Here is a 20,664-nt window from a genome sequence, read left to right on the forward strand (position 1 = left end):
AATCGCCAAGAAAATACAGAAAACACAATAATTGCCTACTGTGTGACATAATTACAGTACATAATTCCATTGGCAGTTTTCCACAAATTTCTTGAACACTTCTCAGATTGGCACAAGTTTATCATAAGTTTATCATAGGTTATAAACTTCATGGTTCTGATCCGTATTGAATTGTATGTACAATATATATAGTATTGAAAAGAGGACCGTTACTACATATATTGTACAAGTTTATCAAGCGATTTTTGTCCTCTGCTGTTTATATTGTCAAATCTAAGAGCTCGCAGTAAGAACTTGAAATGCTTGAGAGCCATACTGTTTCAAAAGAATTCCACACTGGTGACATCTGATGTCCAAAGATCTTCCAAATTCAGGTGGGAAGCTTTCAGATTGGGCGAGTTAGCCATGCGGTTAGGGGCGCTCAGCTGTGAGTTTGCATCCAGGAGATAGTGGGTTCGAACCCCACTGTTGGCAGCCCTGAAGATGGTTTTCCGTGGTTTCCCATTTTCACACCAGGCAAATGGTACTTTAAGGCCATGGCCGCTTCCTTCTAATTCCTAGCACTTTCCTATCCCATCATCGCCATAAGACCTATCTGTGTCGGTGCGACACAAAGCAAATTGCTGGAAGCTTTCAGAATTCCTGACATATACAAAAGACCAGAGATGGCTTTCATTTATGCAGTCATCTGCACAGCGTCTCGTTCCTGCAAGTAATTACTTCAATTTTTCTCTATCCATATGGTTGTAAATTTGGTAATGTCACTTACCGTGTCACATAGCTGTGAGCTTGCAGGTGTAATAATTTTTTTTCAGTGGACAGCTTTTGATTGCTTTGGTATTCTAACACTTGAAGCAAATCACACATGAGTAAATAAAATTTACACCATGCAAAATGAAACTAACAAGAACAATTTTGGGCACTTGAACCACCTAACTGAAATGTGAATTTTTACCTATTACAGTGATAATTTCTCTCCCCTTATTGCAAGCCCATCCAGATTAGAAGCAGTATTTCATCGTTCACTCGGGATGTGGATTTCCAAAGATTACGGATATGGGTTTTGGAACGTTACTTTATTTTACAGCTTTCATAATAGGTTCTGAACTTCTCGATAATATCCTCGTTTATTGAAAGCTTGGATGATTACTGAGCATAAATGCATAAAAATTACTGAATAATAATGCAGAGCAAACTAAAAACCGACAGGGTAATAGAATAAATTGTTTAGAATAGTAATTGTAGTTCGAGTAGTAAGTCCATTCTTCATTAGGTTTCAGTGTGGCTCGCACATACGGCTAATAGCTAACATTCGATAACTGTTGCTCGTCTCTATGGAAAATATATTAAGTTATGGCCACAGCCGCTTCCTTCCCATTCCTAGCCCTTTCCTATTCCATTGCCGCCATAAAACAAACTGTGTCGGTGCAACGTAAAGGAAATTGTAAAAGGAAAAAAAAGTCTCTGGGGGAACACAGTAGTGGTAGGAAATGTAGAGGCTTACATCTTTTCAGCATTCACAGGAAATAATAATCAACAGAAGTGTAATCTTTGTACTCATATCAACACAACAGTCCATAACCATCAGAAAAAATTTAGTGAAACAAACATCAGTGCTTTAAATAATCTGTGGCAGAGAGATCATTTAACCTCCTAGAAGGCTAAACTTGAAGTACATTTGTAAATAAATAAGTGTGTTTTTGTAGAGTTACTTGGAAGAGTTTTTATTTTGATCTCATAACTTTCTAACATTTCAGTTTTTCTGTCTGATCTTGTGTCGAGAGAAAAAAATTGGCGTATGGCTTATAGTGCCGGGAGTGTCAGAGGACAAGTTTGGCTCGCCAGACGCAGGTCTTTTGATTTGACGCCTGTAGGCGACCTGCACATCGTTATGAAGATAAAATGATGAAGAAGACGACACATACACCCAGCCCCTGTGCCAGTAAAATTAACCCATTATGGTTAAAATTCTTGACCCTGCCGGGAATCGAACCCAGGACTTCTGCGACCAAATGCCAGTACGCTAACCATTTAGCCTTGGAGCCGGAGCGTCGAGAGAAACGTTAGGCCTATAAGGCTATTGGTACCTTCTTCAGATGGCATACTGGAATGATAATATGGAAATATGCTGTTTATACATGAAGATAATATACAGTACAATGGGGGTTATTATTTTCAAATACTGGCGACCAGTTATTTTAATGGATCGTAGTCATTCCTATCTTTGATTAAAAGTAGTCATCACTACAGAAATGAAATATTTAATTTACGTATCATTTTAGTATTATTTTAGTCATTTTTTGCTAATTACTTTCAATTTTCTCAGATTATTTAGAAAATAGTTTTATTTATTCCTTTTCTATGTGAAAAATTAATGACTTAAAAGTTGTTGCTTTGAGCATATCAGCACATTTAATCCAATGTAGACCCCACATGGCATGACTATGCCAAGAAATAATCTTGTTGGGATCATTTGACTTCCTGATGCTCTTGTATATCATTGATGAGCTAATTAATATGTACTGGCATTACAGGAATAATTTCATGAACATGAGACAGCTTGTTCTTTTTTTTAAACTGGCATGAACATCTGCATTGTGATTAAGTGTTGTTTACTAAAGATGTTTTCTGGGCTGTAATCAGAATCAGACCAGGAGATTTAATGATATGAAAATAAAGATGTATAAAAATCAGCTCGAAAGGCATTCGAACCGTAGGCTTTTTGATGATCACCACACTTCATTACTATATTTGTTCATGTACCATGAGCACCTTAAAAAATCCTTCCAAAAGTGGAGTGTGTGCCATTTGTAAAGACTTTAAGTTGGGTCAGGTTCCATCTGATGTTATTTGACTGGTATAATACTTATAAATTTCACTTCACTGTATGTTGGCCTGTTTTAGTGATTGATGCCAGCTATTTTTAAACCAAATATTCCATACAATTGGATGTGAACAATTAGTTCACCAGTTTTTCCCCATTAAGTCCATACTTATTTTATTTTAGTACATTTTATTATTTTGGCCAATATGCTCTGTTTTAAAAAATTATAAATATTTTTTTTCTGAACATTGATTATTCCCTTCTAATTAACATTGATGGTAGGTACTGATGGGAAACTTCTTCACTTGAGACTTTGAATTTGAGTTATGTTCCAACTGATATGGTATTTGACTGGTGTAGTACTTCCAGTAAACATCTGGTCTTGTTTTTGTGCGTACATGCTGCACCACGACACATGTTTTGAGTCTTTAGTAGCATACAGTTCATAATACGTGTACAAATATGAATGGTAAAAGATTGTATTTCTACAGTGCCCCAGAAAAACTAAAGAGTGTTTAAAGAGGCTGAAGAGTTAGGGAATCATGCAGCAGGAGGAATATATGGCATGCTAGAATCATGTGTTAGTGATGGGAGAAAGGAGGACAAACTATTTTCAACCAACAACAATAGGCATGCTTTTTGTGAATCATTGGCTAAGTTTCCTCAAGTAGAGGAAAAACTTCTGATATTTATTTCCACCATGGACCAGTTTGGATGTCCTGCAAGTATGGAGATGGGTCAAATGCAATCTATGGAAATAGCATGAGACTTGGTATGGTGCATGATTTTAAAGTGAGCCGGGGCTGGATACATAGATCTTTGTGAGAAATAAGCTTTAATAAATACACGTTTCAAGAAATTGTCTGATGTTTTTCACCGATTATGTCTTGTAAAGTATGGTGCACGTCTTACGCCAGCTAATAGGGTATTTCTTCACCGCAGACTATTACAAAATTCTACTGCATGCTTGCCATTTGTTTCATGTGGAGAATGATCTTTGATTTTGCTGTGAGAATGTTCAGCGTCTTCAGCGTCTTCTCATTCTTTTTTTTTTTTTTTTGGACTAGCTCTTTTGCACTGTATATTATCTTTCCTGCTAGATCAGTTCAGAGAACAAAATGCTTTGTTCTTCAGCCTGTTACCATGAATTGATACAATATTCATAATTTGAACATTGTATATGATATTAAGTGGACTGAAATTGAACTATTAAAATTCTTCTTACCCTTGGTTGGTTCAGTTCAGGTTTCTAAAACCCAGTGGGTAGAGATGTTTTGCACAAATCATATTACGTTTGTTTCTCACAATCAGGACCACATTTCTTGAATAAAGTGTCTAAATCTGCCCTTCGGATTAAACAAACCCGCTCATCACAACTGCAAGATTGGAATACGGGATTATAACAGTAGAGACAAAGCAAGTTGGCCATGCCGTTAGGGACAGGATGTGAGCTTGCATTTGGGAGGTAGTGGGTTCGAACCCCACTATCAGCAGCTGTGAAGATGGTTTTTCATGGTTTCCCATTTTCACACCAGGCAAATTGTGGGGCTGTACCTTAAGGCTACGACAACTTCCTTCCCACTTCAGCTCTTTCCTGTCCGCTTGTCACCATAAGACCTATTTGAGTCAGTGCGACATAAAGCAAAATTTAAAAAAAAAAAAAAAAACTTGCATATTCTGAATTACAGCTTGAAAGTACACGGAAATCAAGTTTTGCTCACAGGTTGCTGGTCTTGGCCATATTGCTTGATTGTTTGTATTTTTTGTTTATCATTGGGTAAGGTGTCTGAGATGGAAGAATTTGAGGTTATGGTAAGTTGCCTTATTTTATATATCGATACATTACGCTGGCGCTAGTGCGCCGTTGAGACACTGCTGCAAGCCTGCTATGTAGACAATACATTGACGGTGCACTAGGGGAAGCATGTGCCTCCACTTATATAAATGCCTGCCTTTGGCTTATATAAAAAAATAAGGTTCCTAGAAGGAAACCATAATTTAATTACATCGATTGCGTAATGTTAAAAACTTTTAAGCTCATTAAGACTTTAAGCTTTCTCAATCATCTTGTTTGATTAGCAGTTTTTTTAGGCTAAACATGAGCAGAACATAAAATGTCAATAAAACTTACATTAAATTGTCAGATTTTATTTTACATTTACAGTTTTAGGAAGTTTATTAGAATGGACGTTTACCATAGCTAAGCGCTCACACTTGACACAAATACTGTCTTAACTTATACACCACCTGGTAAGCTAGACTAAAGCACTAGGATTTTAGGGTAAGGGATCTTCCACTGCTCTGTTCTCTTAGTTTACCTCCTGAAGACTTCTGCATTATCTGCTTCTCTTGTTACATTGCTGAAGTCCAGCAGCTGTCATATCATTTGTTCTATCAGGTGAAGAATTCTGTTCAATTACTGCGGGTTGTGGGCACAACAGTTCTTTCACGACAGAATGGTCTGATTTTCTTCTGAAGATGCGGAGCAAAGTTCTGTGCAAAATGTTTTCTTGACACATCAAACACCCAAATTCTGTATTATGTCTAACACTATAAATAGGTTATATCATGTGATCAAATCTTTAAAAAGAGGTTCTCCGAAACGAAAACTCTGTAAATAGGTTACGTCACATGGACATGACCTGCCTAAACCAATAAGCTAAATAGAAAAACTAATGAAGTCAGTGGTAGAACTTCATTTTAGCAAAGATATAAAATTATTCATCTTACCTACTTACAAATGGAACTCGTAAGTTATGAATTTCATTATGGTCCGTATTGACAAGTGAACACTATCAGGGGGCAGAGAAAGGTCCACCCATTCAATACCAATTAATGTTATCTCTTTATTAATATTGGTACTTGTTTTGACCTTATTATATTAGGTCATCTTCAACCATGATCAAAGTTGGAAATAGCATGCATATACACTGAGTGGCCAAAATTCACGGGAAGGGGTGTCTCATTAGAAAATGTGCCGTGGATGACCCCTGACCTCTGCGCATTCCGGCTAGCTGCGGTGTAGCTGAGCAGTCTGTCACAGACACCATTGTCGTGAAGAAGGAAACACATCGCGAGTTAACCAACTTTGAATGCGGGATCATCGGCGCAAGGCGCATGGGTCATAGCATTGTGGAGATTACATGCAAATTCGGGTTTCAGTTGTGAACGGTAATGAGGGTGGATCTTCAATATTGCAATGAGAATGTTATTACCTGCGTAAACCGCCGCATGGGAAGACCACAGGTGTTTAACGAACGGGCATCGTGTCACCTCTGCAGAACCATACTGGGAGTTTGACGGGGCTACTGTGAGTCAGATCACCACCCAGTTGAATGTTGGGAGTCCGGAACCCATTCCTACCAGGACTGTAAGGAGGCAACTGCACCGCATAGGCTTCACCAGCCGACGACCAACTCGTGTCCCTTTGGTGACACTTTGACACAGAGCCCAACGACGTGCATGGGCCCGCGAACATTGGCAATAGACTGTGGAACAATGGCGGCGTGTGCCCAATGGATCCTGGTTCCAGTTGTATCGAACGCATGTCAACAAGGTTTTGTCTAGGCGGGAGGTGGCTGTTCTGGTGTTGGTGGCGTTCTCATGGTCGCAATTAGGCCCCATTGTCTGGGCGCAGGGAACGCTGACGGGTGCATATTATGTGGACATTCTTTCAGACCACCCCTGTGAGTGGGGGACGCAGACTAAGAATACATCCACGGTATCCCCTGCCTGTCGTAAGAGGCGACTAAAAGTGACGATCATGAAACTACTTGTGATTAGTACCATCACGTGGGAAAAACCATGGGTCGCCTTTACTTGCGAGTAGTACCACTATGTTAGGTACACAATAGGTTTGTGATTAGTAGCATCGGAGAATGGGTTCACTGTGGGTTTCCATTACATATGATTAGTACCACTATGAGTGACACTGTTGGTCTGGATTGCCTGTGATTTGTACCCACTATGTGAGGAACACCATGGGATAGTAAGAATCCCTGTGACAAGTACACCTATGTGAGGTGCACCATGGGTTTGCGTTGTCTACAAGTGGCGCCATTGTGTGAGAAACATCATAGGTCTGTCTTACCTGTACGATATAAAATACTTGTGAGTAGTACCATAATGTTCGCAACACCGTTAGTTTACGCCACCGCAACTTTAGAAATACCATGGTTCTACTTTACTAGCGATACGTACCATTATGAGGGACCGTTGACGTGGATATTGAACCCCGTTAGACAACAAGCATCATCGATTCAAGATTATGCTTTGGAAGCAGTCCCTTGGTCAGTCATATAGTTTCTGGGAAGGTGAGGCATTGCGGGTCGAATCCACTGATCGTTTTAAATTCATATTCATCCATTCATTCTTCCTCATCACGTTTTGAATTCTGGTCAGTGAATGAATTTTGTACTTTTAAATTGTCATTGCATTTCGTCTCATTTCATACCATTAGGGGCCGATGGCCTAGATGTTATGTCCCTTTAAAAAAACAAGCATCATAATAATCATCATCATCATCATCTTCAGACCATCTGCATCCATTTCTGGCCCTAGAGTACCCTGATGAAGATAACATGTTTCAACAGGGCAATGCACCATGTCACTGCTCTGTGGTGGGATGCAGGTGGTTGGAGGAGCACTCTAGTGAAGTTACGACCATGGTTTGACCCTTCAGATCCCCTGATCTTAATCCATTCGAGCGTTTGTTATGCTTTTGATGCTGGTCTACACTCCTTGAACCCCGCACCAACCACACAAGACCAATTGTGGGTAGCAGTGCAAGATGAGTGCGTCCAGATCCCTTCGGAACGATTCCAACACCTTGTAGAGTCGATGCCTCGCCGTATTGCTGCCGTTTTGAGTGCTCGCGGAGAAGCAACTCGTTATTAACATCGCATTCAGTGTCTTCCCATGACTTTTGGCCACTCAGTGTATATTTGTCTAATACACACTTTGCAGATCAACTTTCATAGTTATACAGTACAGCCCCGCCAACTCAATCAAATGTGAACTGAGCGGGTGTTGAGGAATAAGGCATGGATTATTCAAAACTCATAATATTTTAATGACAGTTCTAGCACAATACAGGACACAGATAAGTAAGTAATGTTTTATTTTACCTGGCAAGGTCAAGGCCATGGGTTTCAGGCCTTTATTGTTAATGGAAGGCACTCAGAAGGCTGTGCACTGGACTTGACAAAGCAAAGACCAACATGAGAAAGTGCGACTCCACACACTGCAAATGTGGTGAAGAGCAGACAATGAACCATCTCTTTATCTGCAAGTTGTACCCAACTACTTGTTCTTCTCAGAACCTGATCAATGCCACCGAGGAAGCATGTGAATTGGCTAGATACTGGTCTCAACACTTTTAAATTTTATTTTTGTAGGGTAGACTCATTTCCTAATTTGTAGAAATGATATGCTTGGAGTACCAGTCTTTGGATGTATTTTATTTTAATTTAAATTCTTTAATCTAATTTGTTACATTTCTGACATAATTAAATAAATAGTTAAAAATGAAAGAAGATACATGCATACAAAAATGAAGAAATGACTAGTTCTATGTAGGATGTTGTGATGCTTGACTCTCTCGCACTCGCGTTATCTTCGTACAACTTCATCACTTAGGTGACGGAGAAACAAATTTTCCACAACAGATGCATCTTGCTGATCCATATACTGGAGCATTCCTTCAGCAACCTGTAGTCTTTCACTGTGTCATCCTTTAACTTTTCCATTGTCTTCCACCTCTTTGTCTTCTGATTCATCTTCATTTTTATCTTTTACTAGTGCAACTATGTAACTATTTAAATGTTCACAATTTCCATCTGCCCCTTCCATTCTGCAAAATCACCTGTAGTATCATCTTTGCAGTTTAGAATTTTCTTCAATAAGACCACTATTTCGCATTTTTCTGTCGTTTCCGTTTTTTTTAAAAACTCTTTTCCTGAATAGCCCAGCAACTTTCTCCAGTAATGAACTAGGCTTATATGCTCGATTTCATTCCAAGATTCAGATAGCCACCTTAATATGTCCAACATGTGCATTTTTGTTTATTGATCATGTCACACCCTTTCTCCACGGCTAAGACAAAATGAAAGAGAATTTTAGGTCTGCATCTCTTTTTCAATGCTTCGAAAGTGTCCTGGTCCATTTGTGGACACTCCAAAGTCACAGTAGGAGGGAGAAACATGGTTCTTATATCTCAACTAGCTAAAATAACTTAGAGATCATGAAAGAAAGAAAAATTAGTGCTTGCCAAGTTGTTATTGGGATCTATAATTTTGACCAATATTGATCACCAAGGCAGATCAAAGAAAAAGCATATTGGTTGAGTTCATGGGATTCTGCTGTATTATGTTATGGAAGTTACAAGCAGCATTTAGAGCAATTTGTAGTGAATGTTATTGTTTAAAAATTTTTCAAAAGCATAGCACCATTTTATTCGTCAAGTGTAGGTAAACTTCCATGTATTAACTAGCAAAGTACCGGGCTAATTGGCTGTGCGGTTAGGGGTTCGCAGCTTTGGGGATAGTGGGTTTGAACCCCACTGTTGGCAGTCCTGAAGATGGTTTCCCATTTTCATACCAGTCAAATACTGGGGCTGTACCTGAAGGCCATGGCCGCTTTTTTCCCACTCCTAGCCTTTTCCTATCCCATCGTCGCTGTAAGACTTATCTGTATTGGAGCAACGTAAACAAATTGTGAAGGAAAAAAAAAAAGCTAGCAAGGAAATTTCAATGGTAATGTGCCTGTGCTTTTGTTTCTTTGTTGTACCGGTATTTGTGATTTTGTAATTTTCACATAATCACTTTTTGTGTCAACTTATACATAATTGGGCAAATAATCATACAGATAAATTGAAGTGTGTCTATGGTCTTCATATGAAGTAAGTTCTGTGATAAAACAAGTCATTGTGATCAGAAGAATTTTTAAGTTTCTAGATTGCATAAAGTTTAATTTGCTGCTGGTTAATGTATGGTTCATATTGAACTATTACTACTTTCGAAGCTTTATTCCCAAAAAATATTTCCCTTTACGTATTTTTCTGTTGTTTTAAATATGCTTTTGATATTGACAAGGAAGTTTAAACATGTTAATGTACTTATGAGTCCTCTTTTACAACTGCTGATTTTTTGGCCATGATATATTTCAGGCTTTGCAGGCGAATGAAACTCAGGATGAAGACAGTGATGAGGATACACCATTGTTTTCACCTGGTAAGTGTTTCATTTGTCATATAATCCTCTCTCCTCCTTTTTTCAATTTTGCCATATTGTTCTATTAAATAATCCTTTAGTAATTTGAAATGGATCTCGAAGTGGTTCATGTTACATTCAATACCGTACCTCTGTACTGATAATCTTTTAGCTATGCCATATTGATTGAATAAGTGTACAGTGAATACCTAATGGCTAATGCTAAGGTTTCTAGTTGTTAATTCTAAAATATGACTGGACTAAACATATCGGGAGAATTTTCTGAAATGGGTTTTCCTAACCTAAGCCTTTATTGCATCTAATGTCTCGCTAAAACCACTATGAATCTAAAGTTCGTGTTTATTTTGCAGTTGGATGGGAGAAGTTTCCTTCTCAGCCTCATAGGTACTACATAATTCATGAAAAAATTGAAATGGTGAGATATATTACTTTAATCCTTAGTATACTTACTGTCTTACACAAGTATAGTATGTCAGAATAATATTTACTGCTTTGTTCCAGCATAAATAGTTTATAGCATTCCTCGATATCTTATTTGCTTGTGTTTTATCGTGATTTTTATCTGTTTTGTATTTGAAGTTATCTTTGTATGCGATTTATAATTCCAAAAAAAACTTTGTTATTTCAGGGTCAGATGGCATCACTGTTTTTCAATAGAAGTAAGTCTTATAATTTTCATGATTGTATTTTAGTAAATGCACACTAGATACATGAACTTCAGTATGTTTGTTGCCTTTATTCTTGCATTAGGCACTGGATCTAGCTTGTTAATAGCAGGAATATACTGCAAGAAAAATGTTTGCCAGACTTAGTGGCTAAAATGGTAGCACTGTCCTTATGAGCCAAGTTGTTGGGTTCGATCCCAGTTCAGTCTGGTGGTATTTTAAGGTATTCATATATGCCATACTTATGTTGGTAGATTTCTGACACATGAAATAAATCATGCAGGACAAAATTCCAGGACCTTGATGTCTCCAAAAAACTGTAAGAGCAGTTGGTGAGACATAAAACTATTATTATTAATATTATTATTATTATTATTATTATTATTATTATTATTATTATTATTAGTAGTAGTAGTAGTAGTAGTAGTAGTAGTAGCAGCAAAAATATCTTCATAAGTTAATGGACAAGTAGCTAACTTTTCGCATCTGCAACGTGTTAATGAATTTGGCTGTACTTTTTAGAGAATTTATTACAGTAAAACTCAGTTAAGAGGCCTCCGCATAGTAAGTTTTTTCCTCCTAAGACTTGTGATATTCTTGGTCCCTTGATCCCTTGCATTAAGATATATGTATCCTAGCAGTTACCCGCGGCTTCGCTCGAGTCTATTTCGTAACTTGATAAAAGTAATCGTTCCTCGCTAGTGTACCAAGACATTATCTGAACATCCCTAAAGTATAAAAACTTGCCGAAAAATTGAGTGGTGACCTGAAGAGGGTTTTCCATGGTTTCTTATTTTCACACCAGACAAATGCAGGGGCTGTACCTTAATTAAGGCTACGGCCGCTTCCTTCCCACTCCTAGGCCTTTCCTATCCCATTGTCGCCATAGGATCTATCTGTATCAGTAGGACGTAAAGCAAATTGTTAAAAAAAAAGTTTCATTTACCCCCAGAAACTTCTTGTAAACCACTGTGGTATTGCCTTTAGGGGCTGACATGACCATGCGACATACAACTAACTGTAAATGTGAGAAACATTCTTCTCTCAAGTCGGGAAAAAAAAAAATATCCTTTATTTTTAAAGGAGATTCCAAATACCAATTTTCACGTCTGCAACATTTTTAGTTTTTGAAATATAACTATCCTCATACAAAGCATTCAACTAATCTTTCAACATTGTCACCACCCCCCTTTAAATGGATTTTCCGAAAGAAGAGAATACGTGTTTCCTTAGTTTTGGAGGAGACTCCTAATACCAATTTTCACATCTGTAACATCTTCAGTTTCTGAGATATCAGTATCCTAATAATAATAGTTCAACTACCTTCTCAGTCTTCCCTCACCCCCTTTCCTTAAGTGTTTTTTTTTTCTTCTGAAAACAATAAAATACATGTTTATTTACTTTTAAAAGAGATTAAAAATACAAATTTTCACGTCTGTAACATATTACATTTTTCAGATACTCTGTTTAAGAATTCACATCGTTTGTCACTCGTGTTCACCACCCATTAAGTAGATTTTCCAAAAACAAAAAAAAATACACGTTTCTTTACTTTTAAAGGAGATTCCAAATACTAATTTTCATGACTGACATCTTCAGGTTTTGAGATATAAGTATCCACATGAAAGATATTCAACCAATTTTTCACCCTTTTTCAACCCCCTTAACAGGATTTTCCAAAAACAAAAAATGTGTTTCTTTAATTTAATACCAATGTTCATGTCTCTAAACTGTTCAGTTTTTGAGATATAGATGCACTAATTTTAAAAATTCACCCCCTTAGCGACGGAATATCAAAAAATCTGCACTTAGCGAGCACCTATATGTTAATATGAATGTATCCCCAACATTTATTTTGTTTATGTCCAGTAGTTTTGGCTCGGCAATGATGAATCAGTCAGTCAGTCAGGACAAGTTATATATATTTCTGCCGTTTAAAATGTTCCGGTAGAAAGTGTTTTCCTGGTTAAACAGTCTAGATTTTACAGCCCCAAGACTTACAAAACATCCGCGCAAGCAGGTCAGGGTTAGAACTCGCCCATCTCCGTGCAAGTTGCACACTGTGTTAGACCATTCGCGTGCTCATGGAAAGTCCCTGACGTCACCGAGCTACTACGGGCTTGTCAAGGGTACACGATGTCATGTTATGACGACACAATCTCTCTTTCTCTCTCTCTCTCTCTCTCTCTCTCTCTCACACACACACACACACACACACACACACACACACACACACACATTGTGATAGTACATTCAATGCAGTATTTTTATATCGATACTGCAGTTGCAAAATATTATATATATTATATTCGATTTTGGCAGTATTGCTCAGGCAGTGTTAAACCTGGAGAGAAGGAAAGAGCAGTGACAATTTTCAGTCAATAAAACCTTTATAACTTTTATTATTTGTGAATGCATTATGTACCAAATTTTTAAATATAGAATAACAAGCCTAATACTGAAATACACTGAGTGGCCAAAAGTCACAGGAAGGGGTGTCCCATTAGATAATGTGCCATGTATGATTCCAAGCGTTGCAACTAGCTGCGGCGTAGCTGAGCAGTCTGTCACAGACACCAGTGTCGTGAAGATGGCAACACGTCGCGAGTTAACAGACTTTGAATGTGGGATGATAATTGGCGCACGGGGCATGGGTCATCGAATTGTGGATATTACACGCAAATTCGGGTTTCCAAGGTCAACGGTGTCCAGGGTGGATCTTCAATATCACAGAGAGAATGTTATTGCCACACGGGAAGACCACAGGGGTTTAACGAACGAACAGACGTCACGTCACCTCTGCAGAACCATACTGGGCGGTCAATGGGCTACTGTGAATCAGATCACCGCGCGGTTGAATGTTGGGAGTCGGGAACCCATTTCTACCAGGATTGTAAGGAAGCAACTGCACTACATAGGCTTCACCAGCTGATGACCAACTCGTGTCCCTTTGCTAAGGGCCTTATTTTTTGGTGAAATAAAATTGTTGATTTCGGTGTTAAAACTAACACTATTTCGGTAGGTATTTCGTGAAATAAATTGTCATACTGATCGACGTTTCTTGTGAAATATTCCTTAAAAATAGTTAGTGGGACGTAAAAACAATAACATTACAACTCAACCAGGCGATTTATTTATTTATTTATTTATTTATTTATTTATTTATTTATTTATTTATTTATTTATTTATTTATTTATTTATTTATTTATTTATTTATTTATTTATTTAGGTCTTGCGGCGACGATGGGATAGGAAAGGCCTAGGAATTGGAAGGAAGCGGCCGTGGCCTTAAAACCCCGGCATTGCCTGGTGTGAAAATGGGAAACCACGGAAAACCATATTCAGGGCTGCCGATAGTGGGGCTCGAACCCACTATCTCCCGATTACTGGATACTGCCTCCACTTTGCAGCTATCGAGCTCGGTGTGATTTATTTAGAATAGGCCTACTAATATCGTCATATTTTATAATAAAGTCGGTATTATTTATCTTCCCTTTTATATTCATCCATGTCCTCATGCCAGGATTATCCAATTTTTCTATAGAAATGCTGGCTTGCATGAATGCTTTTGTTGTCTCTATTACAAATTGCTCTCTATCACTTTTCAACTCCTTTGCGATGTCTAAAGTATCGCCGATTGTTATTTGCCGCTTAAAATTATGTTCCTTTGCTTCATTCTTCTTTTTTTGTGTTTCTGATTCTCTACAATATTTATCGCACGCATCTCTTCGTTTTCACGTAATGCGAACATTACAGTACTTACACATTAGAATCTTTCTTGCAGCATCAAATACATAGAATGCCTCACTGTTGTATTCCTCGGCCCTCGGAAAAACTGTTGTGACTTTAGTTTTCACCATTTTTGTACTTAAATGCTGGACATTTGCTGATAAAGGTTCATAAGTGGCGAGCTTTCATTGCGAAAGAGTATAATGCGCACTGCTGTATCTACAACCGATCTTGCTATGACCACAACGCCATTTGCTGTAATCGATAACAGATATTGATTTTAATGATTGCCTTAGAGATCGCGGAACTGAATACACATACTTCCGATACACAGGGCTCATCGCTTTGTGTGCATTTGTGTAGAGAATATACAGCGCTATCAATCAACTGAGAAGGAAACTACTATAGTCAAGTTCTCAAGAGCATTTAAACGTTTATTGGAGATCTTTTCCGATACAATTTCGCATTTTTCTTACCAAGTGGGGTATATTTCGTGATTATTTACGCGATTCGCGTAATAAACAGATTTCGCGATATTTCGCAAGTTCATTTCGCTAAAATACGTTATGGTACGTTACCTACAAGGTCACATAAAGGCTAGAAAAAAGATATGAAAAATTTCGTGCTTATCGCTATTACCAAAAAATACGGCCCCTACCCTTTGCTCACACCTCAACACAGAGCTCAACGACATGCATGGGCCCGCGAACGTCTGCAGTGGACCATGGAACAGTAGCGGCATGTGGTATGGTCCAGTGAATCCCGGTTCCACTTGTATCGAGCTGATGGGCGCATGGGAGTGTGGCATATGCTCCATGACTCTATGGATTCTGCGTGTCAACGAGGTTGTGTCCAGTGGGGGGAGGTGGCTCTGTTCTGGTGTGGGTGGCATTCTCATGGTTGCAATTAGGCCCCATTGTCTGGATGCAGGGAGTGCTATCAGGTGCACGTTATGTGGACATTCTTTCAGTACGCTGATGGAGATGCCATGTTTCAACAGGACAATGCGCCATGTCACTGCTCTGTATTGCACGCAAGTGGTTGGAGGAGCATTCCGGTGAAGTTACGACCATGGATTGGCCCTCCAGATCGCCCGATTCTAACCCAATCAAGCATTTATGGGATGCTGTCATTGATGGTGTACACTCTATGAACCCCGGACCAACTACACAAGACAAATTGCGGGCAGCAGTGAAAGATGCGTGGGTCCAGATCCCTCCAGAACGATTCCAACACCTTGTAGAGTTGATGTCTCGCCGTATTGCTACCGTTTTGAAGGCTTACGGAGAAGCAACTCATTATTAACATCATATTCAGTGTCTTGCCATTAATTTTGGCCACTTATTATAAACAGTATAGTAACGTAACTCCACGCAAAAAAAAAGAAGCACATCATATTCTCTCTCCCACCACGTCACATGTTGTCATAAAAGTGAACATTGCCGGGCTGAGTGACTCAGACGGTTGAGGCGCTGGTCTTCTGATCCCAACTTAGCAGGTTCGATCCTGACTCAGTCCGGTGGTATTTGAAGATGCTCACATACGTCAGCCTCGTGTCGGTGGATTTACTGGCACGTAAAAGTACTCCCGCAGGGCTAAATTCCAGCACCTCGCCATTTCTGAAAACTGTAAAAGTAGTTAGTGGGACGTAAAGCAAATATTATTATTATTATTATTATTATTATTATTAATATTATTATTATTATTAAAAGTGAACATTCTTTTTATTTTACCTTCATGCAAGCTAAGTATTGTATTCTCGTGTCGCTTATAGTTATTACATCACATTATTAGAACGTAGCATTAAGATGAAGAACCATGAAATAATATTCTTGCAGGCAGAGGTGCCAACTATTACTGATTGTCCGTAATGATTACGGATTTCACTTCACGATTACGGCATTACGGTCGAAGGGGAAATTATTACGGAAAAGCAACATTGTCACAATAAAAATTAATTTCTGCAAAAAAAGGAAGTAAAAAAATGTTCAATCCCTTAGAGCATTACTGGTCAACCCTCCTCGTTTCAATGTTTGTAAGTTTGCAACTAAACATATTTGGCAATTATTTGGTCGTCACTTCGTTTTGTGTCCCGCGAGCGTTGTGAAATCACGGCCAGCTACATAGATATACGCTGCTCTTAGCTAGAATGACGTATCAAGTCGGCCATGGAGGTAGGTTCTACTCCTTGCTCTGCTGTTCTCGAGTGCGCGGTTTGTTGTGTGCATAGAACGAGTGGTATATTTAGCGCATTTCAATTCTATTTATCCTAGATGTTGATTTGAAAAGTAGTGATAGGTTTTGTGAAATGAAGCGGAGCAATTGTCAAATTTCATCTTCTAAGAAGACAGCAGTGTTACAGAAATATTGAGACGGTTACACAAAGGAATGGCCGTGCTTACTTGCCCCACGTGTTAGTGAAAACCACGTGTTCTGCAGTATGTGTTCGTGTGATTTCTCTGTGCCTCACAGTGGACGAGATGATTGCAGAAGACACATAGAATCCAAGAAACATCACACATACGGTGAATCAAATTTACGAAGCTGGTCTGTTTCATAATTCTTCGTAAAAAGTAATGAAACTGCGGTGACAAATGCCGAATTATTGTTCACATCATTTCTTTTGGAGCATAATATTCCGTTATCAGTTTCAGACCACGCTGGAAATTTGTTTAGATCAATGTTCCCGGACTCTAAGATATCTCAGAAATATGGTTGTGCAAGAACTAAAACCTCTGCTTTGGTTCAATACACGGCATCAGAGGCAAAAAAGAAAATAAGTTAACTTTTGCAAATAACGCCTTTTTCTTTGGCTACTGATGGTAGTATGGATTCAAATGCAGTTAAACTTTATCCTATAGTTGTATCTTTATGTAATACTCAGAGGGGCCAAATATCAACTCTTCTATTGTCATTGTTAGAGAGTACCGACAATACAGGTGAGGGAATTTTCTGTGTTATTAATAGTGAATTGTCTTCTTTAGCCATTCCATGGGAAAAATGCATTTCTTTTTCATCTGACAATGCATACACAATAATAGGGGCAAATAAAGGTGTTGCCAAATTTGTGAAGGACAGGCATTCTTCTGTTTATGTCCCGGGTTGTTCATGTCATCCCATACACATCTGTGCACAAAAAGCAGCAGCTCAATTGCCAGTCAATATAGAGAACTTTTTGGTTCAGTTATATTACTATCTTGATAAGAGTTCTAAAAGGCAAAACACGTTGAAAGTTTATCAGGCTGTTTGTGGCACAGAGGGTCACAAACTTTTGAAATATGTTAGTACCCGTTGGCTCTCGCTTCTTCAGTCTATTGATTGAGTTCTTGAGCAGTGGGAAGCTTTGACACTCATGTTCTGTAGTGAGACCCACCATAAAAATGAGACCACCAAGCAGTTTGAAACTGTGAAATCTTTCATACAAGACCCACACACAAAACTGTTTTGCTACTTTCTTCAGAGTTTACTTCCTGTTTTAACTCTGTGAATATATTTCTGCAACAAGATGCTCCAGCCATATATCTTCTTAGGAGGAAACTTACTGGTCTTTTAACTGACCTATTGGTCAGATTTGTTCAGCCATGTTCTCTTCAGTCAGAATCCACCTCCCTTTTGAGTGTTGAGTTCAAGAGGAGGGAATACCAGAAAGCCAATGAGGACTTGGTAATTGGAGCAAAAGCTAGGGCATACTTGACAGATAATGACTGTGATGAAGAGATGTTTTATAATTCTGTCAGAGAGTTTTATATGGCAGCTTGCAGTTACATTACCAGGAAATTTCCCCGTTGATGATGAATTTCTTCATCATGCCGAAGTTGTAGACATCTCTCTCAGAATGAAGGTTTCCTATTTATCTCTTGAATATTTTGTTCGAAGATTCCCAACTTTGGTCAAGGAAAGTGAACATGACAAACTTGAAGAGGAATTTGCAGTTTACCAGTGTGATACTTTTCCTGAATACATTGTACATGGACCTAACATTGATGTGAATTGGGGCAACATTGCAGAGCTTAAAAATGAAAGTGGACAAATTCAGTATAAAACCTTAAGTAATGTTGTATTTGCAATACTAAGTGTACCTCATAGTAACTCTCCCGCAGAAACAGTTTTCAGTGTTGTTCGGAAAAATCAGACAGAATTCAGGCCTACATTAAGTACATCTACACTGGAATCGCTTATGGTTCTGAAGACGAAAATGTCATCTCAGGGGGAAGTATGTTTCAAGAAAACCTACACCGAAAAGCAGCTGCTGGGTGCGAAACAAGCTACAAAGAATTTTTTATCGCAGAACTAACAGGTAATGAGCAAATATTGTGTAATATGATACACTGTAGAATAGATTGCTGTAGGAAAGGGCAAATGGGGTGCTTTGTATTTGACTCGTAAACTTTTTGTCGGGGGGGGGGGGGGTTAAAAATGGGATTACTGATAACCCACTTCAAAGGTTGGCACCTCTGCTTGCAGGGAAAGAAACTGTTTGTTTACATGTGCGCAATATCCCCGAAACCTTCCCATTCACTCATTTCTGTGATTCACTTCTAACCTGCTTTTTCTTTTCATTATCTATAGCATGAAAAGGATTCAAATCGGAAAATAAACTTAATAGGCCTACTGGATGGTACTTCTTTTACTTAATGGTCTGTTACTATCCAACCTTTTAATATTCTTAGTATGGTATTTCTTCTTATCTCTTGTGCAAGGTTTTATATATGTTCACTTCTCGTACCAAATGTTTTTATAATACAGTATGTTCAGTTATTTGACTTTATCTGTAAAAATACATGTCATGGTAATCAAATTTAAATTTTGTGGCTCTTCTCTTTGCAGCCCTTAACTTACAGAGAGAGAGTGCGCTTGCATGCGTGCACATCCACCAGCTGTGTTTTTCATGTTATTTATGGGTATATACATTACCCCTTTTATGAAGTTTCCTGTTAAAGGTTTTTTTAGCGGTCCCTTGAAAAACTTCTTAAGGGTTTTACCTTATTTAATTCTTTTTATATTGTTCAATTCTATTTTAAACTCATCTTCAATGATGTCAGACATGATCATATACTGTGTCAGAAAGGAGTCCTAAAGAATATAGACTTTTCTGTGTCCATAATTGTGCACCCTGAGGAAAATTAAGATTACTATCCTTCAGGGCTACAGCTGGTAAATTTTAGAGTTGACAGCTGCTGTGTGTTCCCTCCAGTTTCTTTTTTCCATAACCTTCCTTAAACATTTTTTGAGATACTTAATCAAGAGCATTCTTTTCATTGTTTCATATCTGGCGCTATCTCACTGTCTCTCATTAGTCTTTCTCTACATGATCATGTATGCATACTTACTGAAGACACTAGGTCAGTGCTTTTAGCCTTCATCCATATAATCTTTTTTGTCCTTTGTCCCACCACAATTTATCTAGTCATTTTTGTATGATTGTTATTTTGTATTTGCCATTTTTTCTTGTTGAGATTTGCTCCTTGTTGAATTTTTCTCGCTAACACAATACGAAAGGGTCCCGAGAAAACTCTTGTTTGCCTGGCCGAGTGGAAAAATAAAAGCAACATTAGACAGATTACAGAAATCAAGGAAGATAAGAGGGAACTACAAATTACAGTACAATAGATTTAACAAAACATACAAAATCAAGAAACTCGCTGACAAATAACAGGTCTACAAACTAAGATCAACAAATGGACAATGGGACAGGAGATTTCGGATGAAGAAAGCTCAAAGATCCGAGGGATTGAAGTACAGGGCTGACAGGAAACTGATGAACCCTTTTTATGAAATTGGCCAATAATAATAATGTGTTGAGGGCCCACCCCACCCTCTTCTTGGTAGCACTATGTTCCACTTTGTGGTTAGTAAGACAATCATTAAAAAATTACAGCATTAGAACCAAGTTTTTGGGTTGTTGGTGGTTTTGTGTGGTGTTCAATTGTGCATGCTTTTTTTTGCCCACAGCATGCCTTTAGGCTCATCAGTTGGTTTGGCATGCCTTTCCAAGATGCTGCCTAGCAGAGTACATTCCTGCTTAGTTAGCAAATAAAGATTGCTAACCTGCTAGAGGAAAAAATGATTCTCTGTTGTCAAGAAGTGGCTAAATTTTGTAAATAAATTTAAATTTAAAAAAAATTGTCGAGACTTGTCATTGTTTGTTATAGATACAAATAACATTTTTTGAGGTTTAGCATTGTAAGAGATTACCGTATATTGTAAGGCAATTAT

The 20,664-nt window shown here is 38.3% G+C and overlaps 1 protein-coding gene across 4 annotated transcripts in view; it reads left to right on the forward strand.

Moving 5' to 3' along the window:
* Positions 1–20,664, forward strand: part of LOC136875550 (transmembrane protein 104 homolog) — a 105,606-nt gene that overhangs the window by 47,400 nt on the left and 37,542 nt on the right. For all 4 annotated transcript variants that reach the window (XM_067149101.2, XM_067149102.2, XM_067149104.2 and 1 more), the window contains 3 exons: positions 9,990–10,053; positions 10,404–10,468; positions 10,682–10,712. In XM_067149101.2, the coding sequence (XP_067005202.2) occupies positions 9,990–10,053; positions 10,404–10,468; positions 10,682–10,712 (160 nt within the window). The remainder of the gene's footprint in view (positions 1–9,989; positions 10,054–10,403; positions 10,469–10,681; positions 10,713–20,664) is intronic.

This window comes from Anabrus simplex, chromosome 6 (genome assembly GCF_040414725.1).
Source record: "Anabrus simplex isolate iqAnaSimp1 chromosome 6, ASM4041472v1, whole genome shotgun sequence".
In the NCBI taxonomy this organism is placed as follows: domain Eukaryota; kingdom Metazoa; phylum Arthropoda; class Insecta; order Orthoptera; family Tettigoniidae; genus Anabrus; species Anabrus simplex.